This window comes from Antennarius striatus, chromosome 5 (genome assembly GCF_040054535.1).
Source record: "Antennarius striatus isolate MH-2024 chromosome 5, ASM4005453v1, whole genome shotgun sequence".
NCBI lineage: Eukaryota > Metazoa > Chordata > Actinopteri > Lophiiformes > Antennariidae > Antennarius > Antennarius striatus.
The window spans coordinates 14,359,633-14,380,061 of NC_090780.1; the positions used below are offsets into that span (position 1 = coordinate 14,359,633).

General features: G+C 39.7%; 1 protein-coding gene across 1 annotated transcript; it reads right to left on the reverse strand.

The window, feature by feature from the left end:
* Nucleotides 1–529: 529 nt before the first annotated feature.
* Nucleotides 530–18,116, reverse strand: erbb3a (erb-b2 receptor tyrosine kinase 3a). Its single transcript, XM_068315384.1, has 29 exons — nucleotides 17,759–18,116; nucleotides 10,703–10,860; nucleotides 10,150–10,336; nucleotides 9,668–9,793; nucleotides 9,504–9,569; nucleotides 8,993–9,111; nucleotides 8,560–8,701; nucleotides 8,233–8,346; nucleotides 7,789–7,906; nucleotides 7,607–7,680; nucleotides 7,433–7,523; nucleotides 6,868–6,885; nucleotides 6,161–6,378; nucleotides 5,941–6,073; nucleotides 5,688–5,781; nucleotides 5,385–5,539; nucleotides 5,243–5,296; nucleotides 4,994–5,135; nucleotides 4,764–4,883; nucleotides 4,580–4,678; nucleotides 4,174–4,359; nucleotides 3,916–4,071; nucleotides 3,627–3,702; nucleotides 3,398–3,544; nucleotides 2,729–2,826; nucleotides 2,417–2,608; nucleotides 2,247–2,309; nucleotides 1,899–2,160; nucleotides 530–1,677 (listed from the first exon to the last, which is right to left on the reverse strand). The coding sequence occupies exons 1-29, from the start codon at nucleotides 17,844–17,846 to the stop codon at nucleotides 896–898; spliced, it is 4,278 nt and encodes a 1,425-aa protein (XP_068171485.1). The 5' UTR covers nucleotides 17,847–18,116; the 3' UTR covers nucleotides 530–895.
* Between the last annotated feature and the right edge of the window lie 2,313 nt (nucleotides 18,117–20,429).

The window sequence follows — 20,429 nt, forward strand, 5'->3', positions numbered from 1 at the left end:
CGTCACCGGAACCTCAAAGCTCCAAGGCGATCAGAGGATTTAAAGATGCAGCATCTTTATCAAACGTCAGCGGAGATCCCTACCTTAAATCCATTATGCATCTGTATGTATGCCAGGTTGCGTGATTTATCAGATTTTCCCCCGTATTGTATTTCATTTGTTTTTGTTTTTCAAACATGGCGAGTCCCCAGGATGAGTTCAACCAGTCACTGCTGGGGCTCGGGTACCTGGTAGAGCTCTAGCACCCAGAAACCACACACCGGCAGGTCAACATTTATTGTCCTGCTATCTTAACTCAGGGGTTCTGTCAAAAGAGGTTTTGCATTACATTGTCTATTCATGCATTCTTTTGTCTTCGGCCAACATTGTTTTTCTGTGTCAAACTTGCAAGCAATGCATCAGACAACAAACCACCCACACCACACTCACTTAGTAGCAAAATAAAATGAGTCAAAGGTCAGGGCAAGGCTTGACATAACCTTTACCAGTGGTAAAATAATAGGTTGGCACCACAAAATAGTTATTTGAAATATATTTATTGAGTAGAAAATGTATTTCATATACAATCAACAAAAGAGCATCAAAATCTAAAAAAAAAAAAACCTTTATTCATTGCAAAATGTAAACAGAAAAATATGTAGTTTGGAATGTGTCCATTTTCCTTAAATGTTTTCAACACTCAGTGCTGTTATTTCTGATAATGCCTCAAACTACAGGCCTAAATACAAAATATAATGTAAACCGGTAACAGTCAACGAAGCTGTGAAAAAAGTCACACTTGTTGTGTTTTTTAAATTTGTGTTGTAGGCTACATTACAAACGTGGGTTTTGATTGCATTTTGGGTCCTTCATGTCCTTCATCTCAGAGGGAAGTTCATGAGATTAAAAATATTGTTCATGTAGGTACTGCTTTGGTCTTCAGGAACATTCTGCTGTGCCAGTAGTCTGGATTGTCAAAAGATCTGTCAGCAGCTGCAGAATCTCCAACCCCGACTCCAGCTCGTACTTTGATGTAAGGTTCAAACCCTGACTGATATCTGTCCCCGCCGCTTCGATCTACTTTCATCTGCACGTTCTGATACACCACTGCATCTCCAGGCTGTATGGTCGAAAAGCAGTCCATGTCTTCATACTCATAAGCCTCACCCTCATCCCTTACCTGTATCTTTGGCTCCTTCATGTCTTGAAGAGCTTTTCGCAGCTTTGGCTGTCTGTTCGTATAATGATAGACACTCTCCCCTACATATTCATCCTCCTCTTCCTCCTCATCCGCATTGTTAGCCTTCACCTCTTTGCACATCTTTACTGGTGTCAGAGGAGGATCATGTGCTGGTGGACTTTCATCTTTTTCACTCCCCCTGATGTCCATGTATTCATATTTGACTTCATCAGATCCCTGCTGGTCTGAATCAGAATTGTGATCGCTTCTCGTGTGACTCCCTCTGACCTCCACCGACAGCAAGGCGTCACCTGAACATGCTGTCGCCTGCGATGACATGGAGGAGGTGCGGCGCTTGTTCTTCGGCCGATAGTTGTTGTGTCGAGGCAAGACAGGTGCTACAGATGCCTGCTTGTTCATATATTCATATTCTTCATCTTCTGGGTCATCCAGCAGGCTGGTTGAACGGGACTTTCCCATTCTGCCATGAATGACTCGAGATGTTGGAAGAAGGGTTTCTGGAAAAGACAGTTTGTAAAAGAAAGTTTACAAAATGTAGTTAGTTGGACATGATGGAAGTATTCTCCAAAATTTTTTTAGTTGTATCTGTTTAGCACAAGGGCGCCTCTTTGTAACACTTGATATTAATTACGTAAGTGCATTATATCATATTATGTTATTTCCTACAATGTTAGACTCAAGTAAATTGTTATTATTTCTTCAAAACAAACAAAATCACCTCGCTCTGGGCTGTCTCCTGGAAGAACATAACCATTCTGATCTTCTTCCTCCATCTCTGGTGATGGAGTCTCTGGCGGCCCAGCAGAGAGGCTATCTCTTTGTGACACGTACGCGCTGTCCTCCCGATGATGTTGTTCTTTCAGACTCTCTGGCAGAGAATATTCCTCACCCATCTCTAGCTCCACTGCTGTACCACAGCCTTCTGAGCTCTCAGACATAGTGAGTGCTGAGTCAAGTCGAGAGCGAGACTGCCACGAGGCCTGAAAACACAACCAGACCCATTTACTGTAGTTAAAATAACAAATGTGGGAAATGTGCATTAGGATAATGTTGATGTTTTAGCCACCTGTCCTGGGTTGTCAACACCTGAGTTCATAGGCAAATATCCTGCTGTGCATGGTGGAGCCAACTTTACAAAACAAACAAACAAACAGAAACGATATTTGGATCCAAGAAGTAACAGAGAAGGATTTTATCACATGATAATGGCATTGACATTAAGGTGGTGACTCTTACTCTGTTGCAGTCTAATTGAGGGATGCGACTGAGGCTCCTGGATGGAGATATGTAATGTGAGGCTTGAGTTGTGCCATCTTCCACCTCCTCATCCTCATTTGCCATTGCCATGTCTAGATCGTCTAGGTCATCTAGGTCTGCACTTCGCTGAGCAAGTTCGTCTGGGGCTGTGTCCTGTTGGCTGCAGTCCTCCTGATAGAAAGAGGTAAGACATTGTTAATTGTGTGGCTTGTATTCTTGTACTCCACAGTAAGTAGACCGTTCCGACCACAGGAGGTCATCAGTGCTGTACAAACTGACAGACTTCCTTACTTTGATCACCAGGTAGCGAGGAGGGTCTCTGGCCATTCTGGTAAATTCATTTGCCAGCTCTTTGAATGTTGGACGAACATTCTCATCAATCATCCAGCCTGGAAATAAAAAACAAGAGTGAATGGATGCTGTTCAGTTCTATGTGGTTTTGACTGATGCACATAAAGAGTCTCGGAATATGCTAACATTTCTGATGTACAACTATACAAAGTGTAACGGCCATGACCACAACAAAGACAATGCTAACACTTAACAATGCTAAGTATGAATGATATGTAGCACTTCCTTCAATGTTGTACTTGAAATACACACATACAGACATATATATATATGTATATATATATATATATATATATACGGTGTAAGAGAACGTAGATCAACACATTTTTATGTTTTATTCTGACCCCTCAAATGGATGTTATAGTGGTACAAATATAAGAGATCACCAGTCTGTGGCATTAATCCTCTAGTGATAAATGTGTTTTACAAAATGTTATGACAGTGCATGGAATAATTGCTGAGATCATTTACATAACATCAAAGGTCTGGGACCCCCTAAAGGTATTTGGCATTAAAGTCTGAGAAAAGTTAACAATGACTGATCAACAGACAAACGTTAACATGGCTGTATAGCATATATTGAAACAAGGACAGAAGTATGGCACTCACACTTAACCATGACCATGTAGACGTCGATGGTGCAAATCTGAGGCTGGGACAGACGCTCGCCTTTTTCCAATAGATCAGGAACTTCCAGTGGGCGCATTGTGCTGTATGGCTCTGCACCATTTGACATCATCTCCCATACTGTCACACCTAAAATTGCGGTGAGTCACACCTTCAGTTCAGGACACCTTCAAACACTCAGTATTTAATGAATTGTTAACTTAAAACTGACCATAACTCCAGACATCACTCTGATGTGTGTATCTACGAAACAGGATGCTCTCTAAGGCCATCCATTTGATTGGTGCCTGAATGTAAACAGAAATGTATAACAGAAAGAGTGACTTTCACAATAACTAAGAATGCAAGATAATTGCCAAAGATACATTTACTGTCGCCCTCCACCCCCCACACCCCTCCTTCCACCCAAAAGTCTAATGATTCATTGCTGTGGGGTTTAATATTTAGATTTCATGTACTGCCAGGCATTATAATTGTGTTTTTTCTGCTAGGCTACGGACCTTGAACTCATTGTAGAAATACTTCTTGTCATCAGGGTAAAGCAGATCTGCAATGCCATAGTCTGATATCTGTGCAGTGTAGTTATTCTTTAAGAGCACATTTCTGGCTGCAAGGTTCCTATGGACCACCCTGTTCTCCTCCAAGTAGTACATACCCTGAAGAGAGAATGAAATGCTTTCAAATGCCTCGTCTCTCACTTGAATATCCAGATCCTTTGTGAATATTCATATAAGCAAAAAAAAAGTTTGGTCTTTTACCTTTGCTATTTGGACACACCAGTTGAGCAGCCTCTGTGGGCTGAGTTTGTTCTTGCGGTTCTTGACATGTTCCAACAAGGATCCCTGACTGCTGAGTTGTGTGACAAGCTGCAAGCTGTCTCCAGGACAGATCCCCAGGATTCTGACAATGTTCATGTGGTCCAAGCTTCCTAGTGTCATCATGTGCTGTTGAGAAACATTAGATTGAATTATTATTTGAGCATTTTTAGAGATAAAATACACACATTTAACAGTCCAATGTTCACTTATATTCATTAAATTCAACTGTTGCGATCTAAGAGTTGAAGCAGTCAAAATAGATTCCAATCACAATACCATGGTAAAAGGAAAATAAACATCTAAAGATATCAAGTCTAGGTAAGTATATTTAAGGATGTTTTCTTACATCTGTAAGTTCATTGAAGGTCTGTCGGCCAGTACGATCGTGAATCACCTTTATGGCCACAGGAAGCTTCACTGTATCACCCTCAGGAATCCAAATACCCTGTGAGATAAGAAAGAGACATTTATAATTTTTTAAATATGTAGCTATTGTGTAAGAACAAGATTGCACTGACAATTATCCCTACCTTATGGACCGATCCAAACACTCCCCTACCCAGCAGCTTGATCTTACGCAGCTCGGTGGGCTTTAGGATTCGAGCGTGGACTTTATTTCCTTTCTCTCCAGGATCGAGAGGCTCAAAGCTCTGTATGGGCACATAGAGTATATGTTAATAACTATCTATCTATCTATCTATCTATCTATCTAACTAGTGGTAATGTAAAGGCAACATGAAGATATCACACTCCAACTGACCTCTCCGCTTTCCATGTATCTCCTCATAGCTCGTTTGCGACGAATGGCAAGACTTCGGCGGTACAGAACAGCCAGAATGAACACAGAGAATGAGGTAAAAAGGAGGGCAATAACTCCCAGCACAATGGCTGTCGTGGCTTGTCTAATAACCAATGAAAAAGAAGAAGAAGCATCATATTGTCAGCAGCTGATACAGAATAAAAAAATCTCAATTGTTTAACGATTGGAGCATTGAGAGGAGCAGTTTACCCAGAAATGTATCGAGATGTCCCAACACAGTCTCCATTACCTGGACCATAGCACCTAAACATAAAAGACAGAGCTGAGTTGAATTTCAAATAGACATAAAGATATGCATGAAAACACAGAAAGAACTCTCCTCATTCCTTACCCTTGAGTGCAGTTGATGTGACAGGGTTCACAGTGGCCTTGCTTGTTGGGGTATTTAAAGATGACTTCCTCTCCTCCCATCACGCCCTCTGGACAGGATGAAACACAGTGTGGACCATCCTGCAGACTGGCACATGCAACACACTGATCTGCTCCCTTAAAAGAAGAATGATGGTTTGATTGATAAAAGCAAAGCAACAGAAAAAGAAATAGCACAATGTCGGTGGCAAGATGGAGCACAACTCTATCTGCTGTCGTGCCTTAAGAGGGCAGCAACACACCCACAGAAAACAAAAAGTCCTACCGGTCCTGTGCAGGTCTCCTTCCCTTCCTGAACCTTACACTCAGGGTGGCATGGCATACACTCCCCTGATTGGGTAGCAAACTCCCGCCTCTCCCTGTATTCAGGGTGAAAAGTTATTAACTTTTTATGACTATTGCAAAAGGTTTCCGATAAGGCCTAGATAATTGAAACAACTTCACCACGTCATCATTATTCACATTAAGGCAAATATTTGAGCACTTTACATGTTATTAATTGTTTTATAAAAACTGACCCAGTCAGGAACATGCAGTCTGGCACACAGGTTCCTCCTCTACTATATTTCTTACAGGACAGGCACTGATTTGGACCCGGACCCCAGCAGCCATCAGAGGAGCATAGAGGGTCACACACATGGCCTTCATTAACTGTAAGAGTAAAAATAATTGTGAAATACCACATCATAATAGACACTGACTACACTGACTGGTTGCAAATGATTCATTGTCTCTCACCACACTGATTTCTTGGTCTGTTCTCCTTGATATCAATGTGTTTCTGGCGTCGCTGTGGCCGGGAGCTGCTACTGAAGAGACGCGTCCAGTTGACGGTGTCGTGGTAGCAGAGCTTCTTGTTTCCTGTTATGTAGACACCGCCATCATTTATTGTCTGGAGTGAGTGCAATCCGAGGGAGGTCAAAGAGGGGATCTTCATCACCAGGAGAGAGTAACCCCTGGAATAACAGGCATTACATCAATGTGGAATTAATGGTAGGACAAATATATGAAGCAGTGTGGTTTAAAATACAAATAAATTTAAGAAAATCACTCTTTAATTTCTTCTTGACCTTTATTTCTTGTCTCAATTTACAAACATTAAAAATAAAATATCTGAAAGCCCCAATTCTTATTGCCCATGTGAAATTTAAAAAGGAATACAAAACGACCAAGCCCATGCTATTATTTTGACATAAATTGCCTTTATTAATATGAACTTTTCCAGCCTCAATAAATATGATTAAAACAAGTAACTCCACAGTTTAGCAGCCAAATCCTATCTTTATTCAAAAGACCAATGGCACGAAGAAATGTATCTTAACAAAGATGTGTTCCCACCACCAGTTCAATCAGACAAACCAAAGATTAGAATTATTATTAGAAAAAATATTTCAAAATGAAATGTGCATGAAGAGGAAGATAAAGGGGGCATATGAAATATTTACCTTCTAGAGCTCACTCCTCTAAATGGTGTAAACATGTGGGAAGAAGGAGATAAAAGATCCAAAAAGACAATCAGACACAAGTTATTCAAGGTTCGTTTGCAGTGCAATGAAAGATAAAAACATGATAGCAACCTGATCACAGTCAGTCATGTCAGTCATCTTCAGATTACCACCGCTGTATCCGCCGCAGCGGGTCACGGTGAGCCGGAGCCTATCTCGGCGGCATAGGGCGTGAGGCAGGGGACACTCCGGGCACGACGCCAATGCACCGCGGAGCCACACACAAAGACATACAACCATGCACACACACACACACTCATTCCTACGCGCAATTCGGAACTGCCAATCAACCTGAAGCGCATGGAGGTGGGAGGAAGCTGGGGAACCCGGAGAGAACCCACGCAGACACAAGGAGAGCATGCGGTGGGCACAGAGCGGGACTCGAACCTGGGTCCGGCGTGTTGTGAGGCGGCAGCGCTAACCACTGCGCCACCGTGCAGTCCATTAAGGGAAAATCAAACTATGTTTTATCACAGGAAAAAAAAAAAAAACCCCATATACTCACTTGTAAAGTGTTCTGCCCTGAATTGTTTGGAGGTTGGAGAAGACTGACAGGTCAGACATGTTTGTAGGCCATGACTGGATACTGAGGATGTCTGAAATGGAAGACACTGATGATGCTGCAAACATAGAGATGGACACACACGCACACACGCACGCACGCTCACACACAACTCACCTGTAATCTCTCTCACAGTGTTGAAGATTTTCAGTTTCTCCGGATCAAGAGCTGGCACATCATTGTAATCATCACTGTGAACAGAGAGAAAAGAGAAAGGAGAAAAGCATAATAAATAAAACCAAAGTGAATGGCTTGAATAAGTGGCTGTATCATATAAATGTCAGCTATTAGGAGTTTACCCTTGGATCCCAGTCACCAAGAAGTGCAGACTGCCTTGGATCTTGGTACAGTTTATGAAACTATCTATGTTAAGAGCATCAACAGTTTGTCTGGTTGGACTTCCTGTGCCGTGGCAAGCTGAAAAGACCATGAAGAATAAGAGGAAGAAAAAGAAACATAGACATAAAGTCAGCTAAAATGAGTAGAGGTAAAAAGTGAATGATAAATCTTACAGCTCTAATTTTTTTAGACTTAAAATTTGTAAAACAAAGCTCGCAATCCACAATTAAATTCTCAGTACAGTTCAGTGAACTACAGTAGTACACTTATGCTACTTTACTTATGCTACTTCAGAAGTTACTATAATCCTTGAATCACTGCTGATCACAGAGGAAGGTTAACTCTATCTCAGAAGTATAAATAAGTACTGAATGACATAAGAAGTAGATGTAGAATGTTTTTACCTTTTGGACAGAGGCCTCCACAGGGTTCACATCTTTTCATTCCATTTTTCTCTACCTCCATTTTATCTGACGGGCAACTACTCACACATGAGCTGCCATCCACCACAAAGTTTGCTGAAAAAAGAAGCCAAATAGCATAAATAAGTGATGTCAACACGCTAAAGGAAAGAATGGGTTAAGATACAAGGAGCATTCTACGACAGTTTAGGAACAGGTGTTTAATACAGATGATGTTCAAACATAATAGATCCATTGATGAAATGGGGGGGTATATAAATACCACATGTCTGTGTGGACATGTGGGCATAAAGCAGCACGTGTACTCACTAGGGCACTGGGCCACACAGATGGAGCCATACTGGTACTTGGCATTGGGGTTGGGCTCCAGTTTGAATGTGTGCTTGTTGTAGATGAGGGTCTGAGGACACAGGGGCACACAAGCACCCGAGTTGTTGAAGTTCTTGCAAGCCTGAAAATCACCATGCATGTCAGAGTCAGATAGGTAATAGATCAATTTTGTCCATTTGTGTTTTATAGAGCTTGTCTTTACTGTAGGAAAAGCATAGATGTTACAAAACCACTAACAATGTTTCTGTTTTACTGAAACTACACCAAAGATGACTGGGTGAGGCAAAGGACAGGACAACCCTGAAATTTAACCAGCTGAATAGAATTTATTCATTTAAATTTATCAATATGTGAGATTTTCCTAGTTTGACACGGCACGTGTTATAAAAGCACACAGAAGCTGCGGACTCACAAAGCAGTCAGTATCCAGGGGTCCGGTGCAGCCTCCAGCACACTCAATGTGGCAGCACTCGCTTGGGCTTTGACCAAAGCATCGGCCATTACACTGGGGCGCGCATACAGTCTTTGTCACTGAGGGAAAGTTGAGTGTGTTAAGTTTTCACTAGAGATATAAAAAGTTCTAAAACATATAACAAAAACTATTTAAAAAACTAACTAATGAATATAAACACTTATTTGTTTGTGATACATTCCCTATTGACATGGTAGTGGGATTGAGGGGATCCTCGAAGTATTCTTTCCACCGCCCGTACATATCCTCAGTCGAGGTCAGCAGTTCTCCGCCTCTACCGTAAACAGCGTTGGCTGCGCACCGCATTGAGGGTGAGCTAACAGCTAACTGAATATTTAGCACGTTTTTATTTTTATCAGTATGCAGTTAAATTGGAATCAAAAACTGTTGGTCATTACTGCATTACGAAAATGATTAACAGGAAGAAAAAAATGATCCTAATGTAACTCACAGATCTGGCACGTGTCATTTCCTGGACCCCAGCATGGAACGTCTCCACATGCTTCATTACAAGCCTCTAATATAGAATTTCATAATCAATACATTTTTATAGCATATGAAAGACATTAAAGTCGCAGGTAATTCTCATGTGAAATCCTCATCTTTTCCACTCACTATCAGGCCCGTTGCTTTCAATCATAATATCTGCTGTTCCATCCTTCACTATGTCCAGCCAGTTCACCTGCGAGGCGTAGCTCAGGTATTTATTCTGGATAATCTTGACTCCTCCCTCAAGTATCTCTGTGAGGAGTACACAAACATTTAAATTGGGAAAGAGAGATAGCAAAGCATGTCTGAGCAAACCCATGACTCATCCTATCAAACTCTGCTATTCCTTGTTTACTACAGTACGTACGAGCTCATTGTAATGTGCTGCAGCTCATGTTTCACTGGCAGTTGAGCGGTTGAGACATTCCAAGGACCTCACATCACTGACTAAACACACCGCCGCTGTCTGACAACCGCAACTCTGAAGGTGCGGCTGCACTGTGTGGGTGTGGGAGCTCTGATAGTAGCCAAGTGTTACATACAACCTGAACCTTATCTGATCCCCCCCGAGCCTCCCACACTTAAACACACTGAGTGACTTCCTGTACCTGTAAGGTGTGTCAACCCCAATTCTTGGAGACCATGCTGTCCATCCTTCTGGTAGTTGACCATCACCGCCAAAGCGTACTGATCTTCATACAGTGTGGTGCCTCTGATGACGCGCAGGTGGTCTAGAGGAAGGCGGCTGAACTCATTGACGGCAAATAAAATGTAGCCTGTCACCTCACGGATAGACTGCAGAGTAAAAGAATATAAAGAGCACAATTTAAACAAATAAGTAGCTTCTCCTCTTGCTGTTAACAGTGATTGATCAGAATCATGACCTGGCAGCAGCTATGTTTGCTTGTGTTCTCACTCCCTGCAAATGAAGTTCTCTTATTGATCTAGTAAAGGACTGTGAAAGAGCTTATTGTGCAGTGGAGACAAATGCATCATCCCCTCAGACAGTGATTAAGAACATGTTTTGTTTCTGACATCAGGTTGATTTATATCCTTGTCGGAACTAGTTCATATTCAATTCATCTCACTGACACACGTTGTGGTTCAGTAGGACGACCAGTAGTTTGATTGTTTTTAAATCATTTGTGGCCAAAATCTCACCTGCAGGAAGGAGAAATCTCTGGTGTGCTCCATCATGGTAATCTCAAGGTTGCCCATCACAATCTCACAACCAGTGTACATCTCTTTCATCAGGTTGTACTGGATCTCTGAATTTCCTGTCGTGCTCAGAACATTCTGCGTGCCAGAACAAACGACCACTGGAATGAAAGGAAAGAACTCTTGTCAATTAGTGTGTTAATTAAATGCTTACAAACACACCAAATATATATATACAGTATATCAGTCAACTGCAGACAAAAGATCATGATAGACAAAAAATGTACTTCTTGTAATGTTTAGTGAAACCACAATAGCCAGCAATCTTAAGACCTGCTAAAATGGAAAACATACAGAGAATTTCTGAAAGTCATTCCAGGAGTAAAAAAAAAAGTTATTCAAAACCCAACAGACCTTTGTAACCGCTAACATGACATGACGGAGTCGACATGTATGTTTTAGTTCACATGTATTTATAATAATGCCAAAACAGAGAGGACTGAGGAAGCTTTGAGGCAGAACACTTTGAATCCCTAACTGAAAATGTTTTATACGCTCGGATAAAACATTATAAGAATTCATGGACCGGGGCTGTGATACTACTTTTCAAAGTAACTGTATGTTGATACAGATTCACAGTCATCCAGAATGTCACTAAATTGAATCTGGGGCACATGGACGTCTGTTTAAGGTTTGAAGAAAAAGTCCAGAGAGATTCAGGATCAACCTTCAAGGATTGCATGGAAGATTTTTTTCTCTACTGAGAAAGTAATTCACTTTCTAAGTGACTGCAAAAGTTTTATTTCTTGTAGCTACTGCTGTCAGTGATTTGTCTGACATGGTGAGGAAACACATAATGTTTTTAGCTGTGACAATGGAGAAAAGTAAAAATATTCACTAAATACAATACAAAATAAATCCATGCATACGCTATTGATGATTTTTGTGGGAAAAGCACTTACAAAGAGTTTTATTGTGTCACTTACTACAAGTCTGTGTTTTACACACACAAATACAATGAATGTACTGTAACAGTGTGAAACAAGCTGAGGATTGTGTACAGAGCATGTTCTTCTCTGAGGCCAACATATAAGGCCTTGTTGATGGTGTGTGGGAGTTCAGCCATTCAGCGTCACTTGGAGGCTGCTTTGCTATTCAAATGTCAGCTTGTAGACAAGAGAGGGAGGGTAAAAAAGAAGAAAGACGTGACTGACGCTAAAATATTCAAAGATGAGATTACTTTCACTCATGTTCACAGGAGTCTTCCCCACTGTCTTGAAGTTATATAAGGCCAAATAAAACCTGGGAAAAAAACAAGTACTGTATTGCTCTGAATTTGGTTGTGGTGGAATTTTTTTTTTTTTCCACCACATTTATTTATTTAACAGGGATTCCCAGAAAACTGGAGGCTGTCATAGCAGATCATTGATTTTGTATACATTTAAGCATTCACATACTTTTGACCATGAAATTTAATATGCACAATTTTATACCTGCTGAAAAACTCAAATAGAGACATGAAAGATAATCAGCTGTTGGTTAGATTCTCATTCATCACATCTATGGAAATCCTAGAACACTGAATCCTTGAAGACCTGAACCTTAACCTGACCTTCTAATTAGGGTCTGAAGACGTTTCACCTCTCGTATGAGAGGTTTCTTCAGTTTAACTACAGAACAGATATTTAAACTCTTCTGAGGTCAATAATAAAACAAAAGTCACGAATGCCACACCTCAACAGTTGGGTTGTTATTGTGATTGTGATCTCATAAATCCTATAGTACTTCTGTCTTTAAGGACACGAAGTACTTTTGATTCAACTATTAAGGTATGAGCTCAGACTGTTATTGTGTTAGCGACCTCAGAAAAGTTTAAACATCTGTTCTCTTGTTAGACCTGAAGATACCTCTTCGATAGAGATAAAAACACAAGTTCAACTGCTTCAGAGTCAACCTTAAATTATTTTTTACAATTATTTCTTACAGTACTAAGCTGTATTGCTAATTTACATTTTTAGTTGACATTTTAATAATTGCATGTAAGACTTCTCTTTCTAAAGTTAAGATGAATTATTTCATTACTAAAGAATTATAAGGAAAATAAAAGACATCCCCAGCAGCAGAAATATATGCCCCAGCAATATATTTATACATACAGTTTTCCTGCAAGAACTACTTTTTGTTGGTAATTATGACAACATTTCTGGCAAGGTTAAGTATTAGGTAAAACATGTAGATTAAATGAATATTTCTGAAAAATTTAGTGTTTTAAATTAACTGTGCATAAAAATGATAAGAGACACACAAGCACATTCCGGTTACAACATTCCAGAGACAAACCAGAGCTCAGAGGGACAATAGGATCAACAAGGGTAAGAAAAGGTGAGTAAAACAAGGGTATAAAAAGGCTAATGATTATTAAAGCCACAGTGTGTTTGCGTGTGTGTGTGTGTGTGTGTGTGTGTGTGTGTGTGTGTGTGTGTGTGTGTGTGTGTGTGTGTGTGTGTGTGTGTGTGTGTGTTGCGCTAGAGAAAATCCAGGTAAGTGTCACTTTATTGTGTTTCTGCGAACCTTGAGTTCATATTTCACAATCCAGAGGTGACAAACTGGAGGTGCTGACGCTCACACTGACTGTCTGCTTTCAGAATTCAATTGAGGCATACCTAGAATACATAACTCTTGCTTTGTGTTTGTATCAGTAACCACGTTACCCTGTGCTTCTACAATACTGTCCACACAGGAGACATTGTTTAACATATTCTTCAAATCCACAAAATATGTGGAGACTGTTTGAGTAGTCTCTCATGAACCACCCACAAAACAGATACTGTACTCTGAGATTCCACAGTTACTCCAAGCCTCCTTTCCAGCACACAGGAATAAAGTTCTCTGGTCGGCTACTCCACAAATACTGTCCCTGACTTCTATCCAATATTATAGAAGAGTATCATCCAAAACAATTCAGTTACACAACCGTCAAGCCTTCAGTATCTCAAGGCAAATTTCATCCACACCTGAAACCTCATACTGAAGATCCACAACAACAGCAAAAACAACCTCAATGACCTCTGTCAAGGATATGGATGTCTTTCCATGTTAGTCGGGTGTAAGAGCTCTTCATTGTGTTCTTTCAACTACCTGACAGTATCCATCACGTGATGAAGCAACTCTTCTCTTCAGGTGAACACAACCTGTGCCAAGCTCCGCCTTCCCTTTCTGACATTTCATATAGTTTGATGACTTAATTCTCAGTACCTCTCAACATCTTCAAGAGAGTTCACATCCAACTAAGGTCACAAAGACTGCTTCGTGTTAGCCGCTTTCTTTACTAGAAGTATCTGTTGGTGCTAAGACAGAAATGACCACAACATCGACCTTTTTAATACAGACTTCAAACACCTTCTACTCGGATTCCTTGCCCCCAACTACCCCTGAAGTGAATGAAAAATTCTATCAGTGGCAGGAGTTGAAGACCCAAGCATAATAATTAATGAAGTTATGCTCAGACATGGTGTTTGTTATGTCTAATCAATGACTAGAACACCCGTTCGCTAATAATGCACCTCTCATGTTGAGATCAGTATCCTCAAAACCAAGAAGTTTCTCCATCTTCACTCAAACTCCAAGAACCCCAAAAAAATCTAATTGGTGTTTGATGAGTCAGCACATACAATAGGTCTTACATTCAACAAAAGGCAGTTAACTTATAGTTTATTGACAATTGATCGCCAGATCACTCCAGGGGTTACTGTAGGTTCCAGAACCAGTGATGTTTAAGTAACTCTTCAAGTTCTTTCTGCACCAAAGGGGTCATATTCCACATGAATAAGACCAGGACCAGTCTATGATGCTAAATTTCTTCTGTATCTCTTCCACTTCTGGTCAAATATTTTATTATTAAATTATTATATTAAACTATTTCAATGAACTGAAGGCTGCCATTCTCATTACCATAATGTTTTATTTGATTGCCTGTTTAACTTATCTGAGCGGTAAGTTGAGATAAGAGCTCTAATTAACTGATCACATCTATTTAGCACATTCTTCAGTGATAGCCTGTCAACTTACTGCTGTGTTTCAATCTCAGTGCCTCTGAGTCTTTCATACTGCTCTTATGTACATCCTTGTCAATTCACCAACAGCAACAGCTCAACAATGTCATCAGTCATCACCTCCAACAGTGTCAGGACTCCAATGAGGGACTTATCTTGTTGCTGCTCAGAGCAAACGCTTTAGTTTATGGCATTTCTAAAGATTTTAATCATATACCAATAATATACCAATAAGTGTAATTATTATTATTTTTATTTGGGCATCAGTCTCGAATTTATAAAGTTTGACAATATGTATTGTTTTTCAGCCTCTTTTATATCAATCAATTTTACAGCAAAGACATTTATAAAATAGCTCTTCAGCAATTGCACATTCTCTCTTAATGAATAGTTACTATCTGCGTTTCTTTATTGCTTCAGGGTTATTTGGTTGTCAGTTTCATGCAGTTTATTTTCAGATATTTTTGCTCATTAAAAGCCATTTGGTTGAAATGCTAGTTTTTGATCTTCTTGGTGGTGAAATACTTTATCTATCCCACCTTAAACCCAAGACAGCAGGTCATGGCTGTCAGCGGATGCCTTGAGCTGTTGACTTAGCAACATTTGAACAGTTGGGAAATAGTTGTGAAGCCTATGTGCATGTACATTCTTGATGCTTCCACACATTATAAACTGTACTGCATACATATAATTCAAGTACAATGCAATCCAGAGAGGGTCAAACTGGGTTGAGTATAAGAAATACAGTGAATGACAAAATGACATGTCAGTCCTATTGACAATGCACAGGCTACAACTGGAGTCGCTGAAAGTCTCAACAGGCTGAGTGGGTTGTCTCTGTCAAACCAGGATTTTTAGTGTTGGCAGATAGATAATGGACACAAAAGTAATGGGGAGGAGGGTTTAGAGTCAACACACACATGCACACAATGGCCCTATTTTGAAAAAGGGGAAAACAAGGGTCACGAGTATAAAGAGGTACTCATGTAAAGTTGAAGAAAAATTATTCCATTGTATTTCGTAGTAAACTGTAACCTAACACATGATGAAAACAGTAGGGATCAGGTTCACCTCTTACTTTGATTTGTTTGTTACCTTGGTTTCAACACATAGAGAGAGAAAAAGAAAAGAAAGAAGGTAGTAGGAGGAGATAAACAAGTTCAATAAAGTGGTAGCCACCAAGGTAAACAGAAACTTGGCACAGGACTCCCAGAGATTACTGCATACCGAGCAAGTGATCATGCAAACACAATGACACCTGTGTGCATAAAAATTTTAATTTAAAGTTGTTTTCACTGGTTCACATCCAGGATTTATGTGCAAATGAACTGCTTGATATTATTTCTTCAAATATACAGGATTTTGACTCAAAAGTTTCCGTGAACAGATCATTGCGGAAAGTTTCATAACATCATGCTTTAGCAACAGGAACGACAACATATTTGGTTTTTGACGCATCAGTCATTTGGGTGTCACACCTGTAAAAGTACTGTCGCAAAAAGTCACCATCTGTTGTTTTCATGAAAGCTATGCAATCAAAGAATAAACTTAAAGTATCCCGTTAACACATCACATAATCAACATCGGAGGCATTAAGGGTTAAACTGATAGGAGTTTGTTTGTCACGATGACTTGTGTAACTGAACCTTTCTTTGGAAATACTTTTTTCTATATTGTTTTATAACGTTGCCATGTTTTGGTAATGACTGTCCCGCTGAGATTGAATATAAATACGAATCTGTGACACAAATATTTGACAAAACATTCATATGAAAACAGCAGTCAGGGTGTAAATGGCTGAAAACCCTGAAAATATTCATTAATTTGAATATTTTTAGGAAATAGAAAATAACAAATAAAGATCTCTTCACAATGAAGAAGAATGTCTTAGGTACACATCACTATTGTCTGGTGTGTCACCTGAGTACCAGCTGGCGAAAGATTGATGATCTCATGTTCACGTTGTTTTTCTCATACCCAGAGCAACACCACATTCATCTGATGCATATCTGACAACAACAAGCTCATGAAGTCAAAGTTCATTGTCCCTGTGATTCAGATCACAACACCTGGCAATGTCCTCACTGTCAGTCATGGAAAATAACTCAGCACAATACTGATGTACTTGATTTCCATGTCATGCTTTCAAAATAGAAAATTAGTTTGTACTTGTTTTAATGATCTTCTAAAGTCAGTAAAAACTGAAATCATTCAAGCCAAATTTGGGGATTTGTTGCTTCTTCTTAATAATAAGTCAAACCATAAACCAATTAAATGAACAAATTTTGGTAAATTGCGATCTACATAAACTAATTATTATATATAGCAAACTGTTAGTTCCCTAAATGTGACACATTTTTCTAGATAGAACTGCCTACATATTAACTCATCACAAACTGACAATGTCTAGCATTGAAAGAGGACATTCTCTCAATGTTTTTGTGAATTTTCCTAAAATATTTGCGTGTTCTGATTACATCTTGTATTTAAGCAGTTACGTTTCACGGTATTGCTGCCTTTACTTCTGAATATTGTATTTTCCAACCACCTAATATACTGAGAAAAGCAGTATCTAAACAGTCTTCAGATTATAGCATTTACACAGATTTTCAACAGGAGGGTCATCAACAGGGATCTTTTATCGTAAACCTTTAAAACAATTGAGAAAAGCACGATAAAGCCCACGCAGAGCTGTGGGAGAGGTTCAGGTGACTCATAGCAAACATGTTTTACATGTGTTAAACAGGTTTTGGTCTCTGCGGTCTGTGAGGGAGGACAGGTGTTTTCCTGCATCTGAGTACATAGTGTAGTAAGAGGCTCTAATCCACGTGTGCGGGAGAATTGTCAAAAGAAAACCACAAAAAAATTGTTTACTCGACTAGGTAATAAAAGAATGTGTGTGTGTGTGTGTGTGTGTATGTGTATGTGTATGTGTTTGCGTGCGCGTGCATGTGTGCGTGTGTGTGTATGTGTATGTGTATGTGTTTGCGTGCGTGTGTGAGCGCACCTCCTTGTGTCTGCGCGCCGCACAGCTGTAGAACGCACGGCAGCAAGACGCACAGCACCTGCTTCATCTTCCTCGTGAAAGCGGCCATCCTTTCCAAAGCTGGTGACGTTTACAAAAACAAAATGATCATATTCATAAGCAGCAATCTGTTTCTTGTCTCAAAAGTAGTTTTCTGTCGTCCGAGTCCATTTAGAAACAGGAACCGTGTTGAATAAATCCAGGTTATATATGTATTCCCAGGGTTTTGTTTTATTCCTTGTCTTGTTTTTTTTTCAGCAATCAAATTAAGAACAAGATTCGTCCGTAGTGAAAACCTGTTTCTTCATCTGCTTGACACTTAACTGAGCCACAACTTACAAGCCGCCCATTCCGGTCTGAGAGCAATCACGACAGTTCAGAGATTTGAGTGAAGCGTAGAGCCAATCAGCGACTGGAGCGTCTGTGTCACCCACGCTGATTTATCTGGGAGGGCGCTGGATCAGAGCGCACGACTACAGGCTACAGACAAACATCAATTTAACAGACACATGAACACACAAAACACATTTCCTCATATTAAACATGGATGGATGCAAACCGGGAAAGACGTCTCCACAGTGTCCTCTAGACTCTGACGGTCGTTTAATCTGAACACATGTAGCAGCCTTTGGATGTTTGACCAGAGGGAAGTGAATTATTCAAAACAGAACTGTTACCTTAAATGTGCTTCAAAATAAAGAATATCATGCAGATTGGACAAAACTGATAAGCAGTTCAATCAGTATAGAATTTTGAGAACAGAACCAACGTGTGCACAAACTGAATTCAGTTGTGTGAGATTATTTAAAATGACCAATTACTGTAGTCAGTCAGTCAAATTTTACATACATAGCATAATTCAATCAAATCATTTGTCATTCAAAGTTCTTTGCTGCCAAATGTTGAAAAAATAAGTCAAAATAGATTTAAAGACTAATGCACGTGGAGACTAAAGTAAAAATGATCAAAGATGGGTGTAAAGATGCGTAATAAAAAAACAAACAGTAATGGGTAATTTTTTTAATAAAATCAGAATAAGAAAATGAAATAAGCAGTAGTGGCCACAGAAAATTGTACTCAGTGTCAGTGCTAAAACTATAAACTTCTATGCATGCATAAATATATTTTAATTTTAGTTGTTTAAAAAATATCAGTGTTTTCCACTCTCCAAGAGACAATAATGGAGTGTGATGGTTGAACATGAGATCGCTACGGTTTTAGATCTGAGCAGAGGAACGTCTAAAATGCAATTTCCTCTGGGATCTTTATTACTCGGCACTTGAATTTAAAACTGTTGTAATATTTACTGTAAAATATTGTAATCTCTTGGAGCCACTTCTTTACGTCTAAATTTAAGTAAAGGTTGTCTAGATAACTTAATATTTGCAGGTAAAAGACCCCACCCCCAAACATCTCAAACAAGTTGACTTGCTGTACAGGTTGTGTGCATGTAGTCCTTAAAGCTATGCTGAAGGCAACAATTCCTTAAACAGCCAGTCACTGAAGCAATATTCATAAAATGTACTTCACAAGACCAAAGACAGTTAATTACACAGTGTGAGTAAGTAAATGATAATGCAAAGAAGGTCTCTGTCACGAATCCGACATCCGACACCTTCATTACGCAGCAATCTAGACTCCAGAAACAGAAGAATGATCTGAAAAAGGTATTTCCACTCATGTCTGATTTTTTTCCATCAAGTCCACAGAACCACAAAACCGTTCTTCTCAAAAACACCACATTTCTTCAAGTTTATTTGTGAAACTGGATGCACTTTAGGTCCCATTAAGCAATCCTGTGAAGTTCTTGTGGGCATTTTGTCTAAAGACTCTAAAGTTTTCAGGATTCCTTGGTCATTAGTTTTTTCTCTTTTGTGGATCCTTGATATTTATTACTAATACTACCGTGGAGCCAGAACAGGTGCTTTACAAACACCTATCACATTGGAAAACAAAAACAAACAAATAACCTGAAAAGGCTGTTCTCAGACTGCTCCAGGTATGGGTCACTCCGTCTCACTTAACACCCATTGTGGGGTATGTTAAAGCAACATGTTATGACACCATATTAAAACAATGACGGCCTGTCTTAACCTGTAGTAAATTTAACATATCTGCTGTCTTAACAACTGGGCTTTGACCCCTCCACTCCTTTAAAGTGGTGACATGGAAATCACAGCATCATTCTGCTGTTGCGTGATTTTACTGCAGTTGTTATCGACCGTAATTTATGTGAAAATTGTGCATCCAACATGAATTGTGCGACGATGACTGCGATTAAACATTCTTTCCAATGCTGAAGTCACCCTGCACAAAAGGAAGTATTCCATAAATTAATTTCTGTTTTGTTTAGAAATAATTTTTTTTGTCCCTTTTGGCATCATGCAAACATAGTCTGCTGGTAAGAGTGAGCAAGCCAGCTGAGCAACTCTGGACCAAACAGGCTCTACCTGCACCTCCAGTCCTTCTGTGTGTCACACATAAATACATTCATTTATGGAAAACTGTTGTTTCTCTACATGCACAGGTTAATTATATAGAATTACACATCACTTACACATCACACACCGGAAAAATGTGACCGGAAAGAGTCATTTTCTTCTTTTCCAGTCAGTCACTTGACATGCAATAGGAAAGAAAACGAGCGGTTAAT

Excerpts from the sequence above, each read along its gene's own strand:
- erbb3a (XM_068315384.1), bottom strand. The coding sequence starts at position 17,846 with ATGGCCGCTTTCACGAGGAAGATGAAGCAGGTGCTGTGCGTCTTGCTG. Across the intron at positions 5,540-5,687 it reads AGGAGACCTGCACAGGACCG|GGAGCAGATCAGTGTGTTGC; the intron begins GTAGGACTTTTT and ends TCTTCTTTTAAG. Across the intron at positions 1,678-1,898 it reads AGGAGACAGCCCAGAGCGAG|AAACCCTTCTTCCAACATCT; the intron begins GTGATTTTGTTT and ends TGTCTTTTCCAG.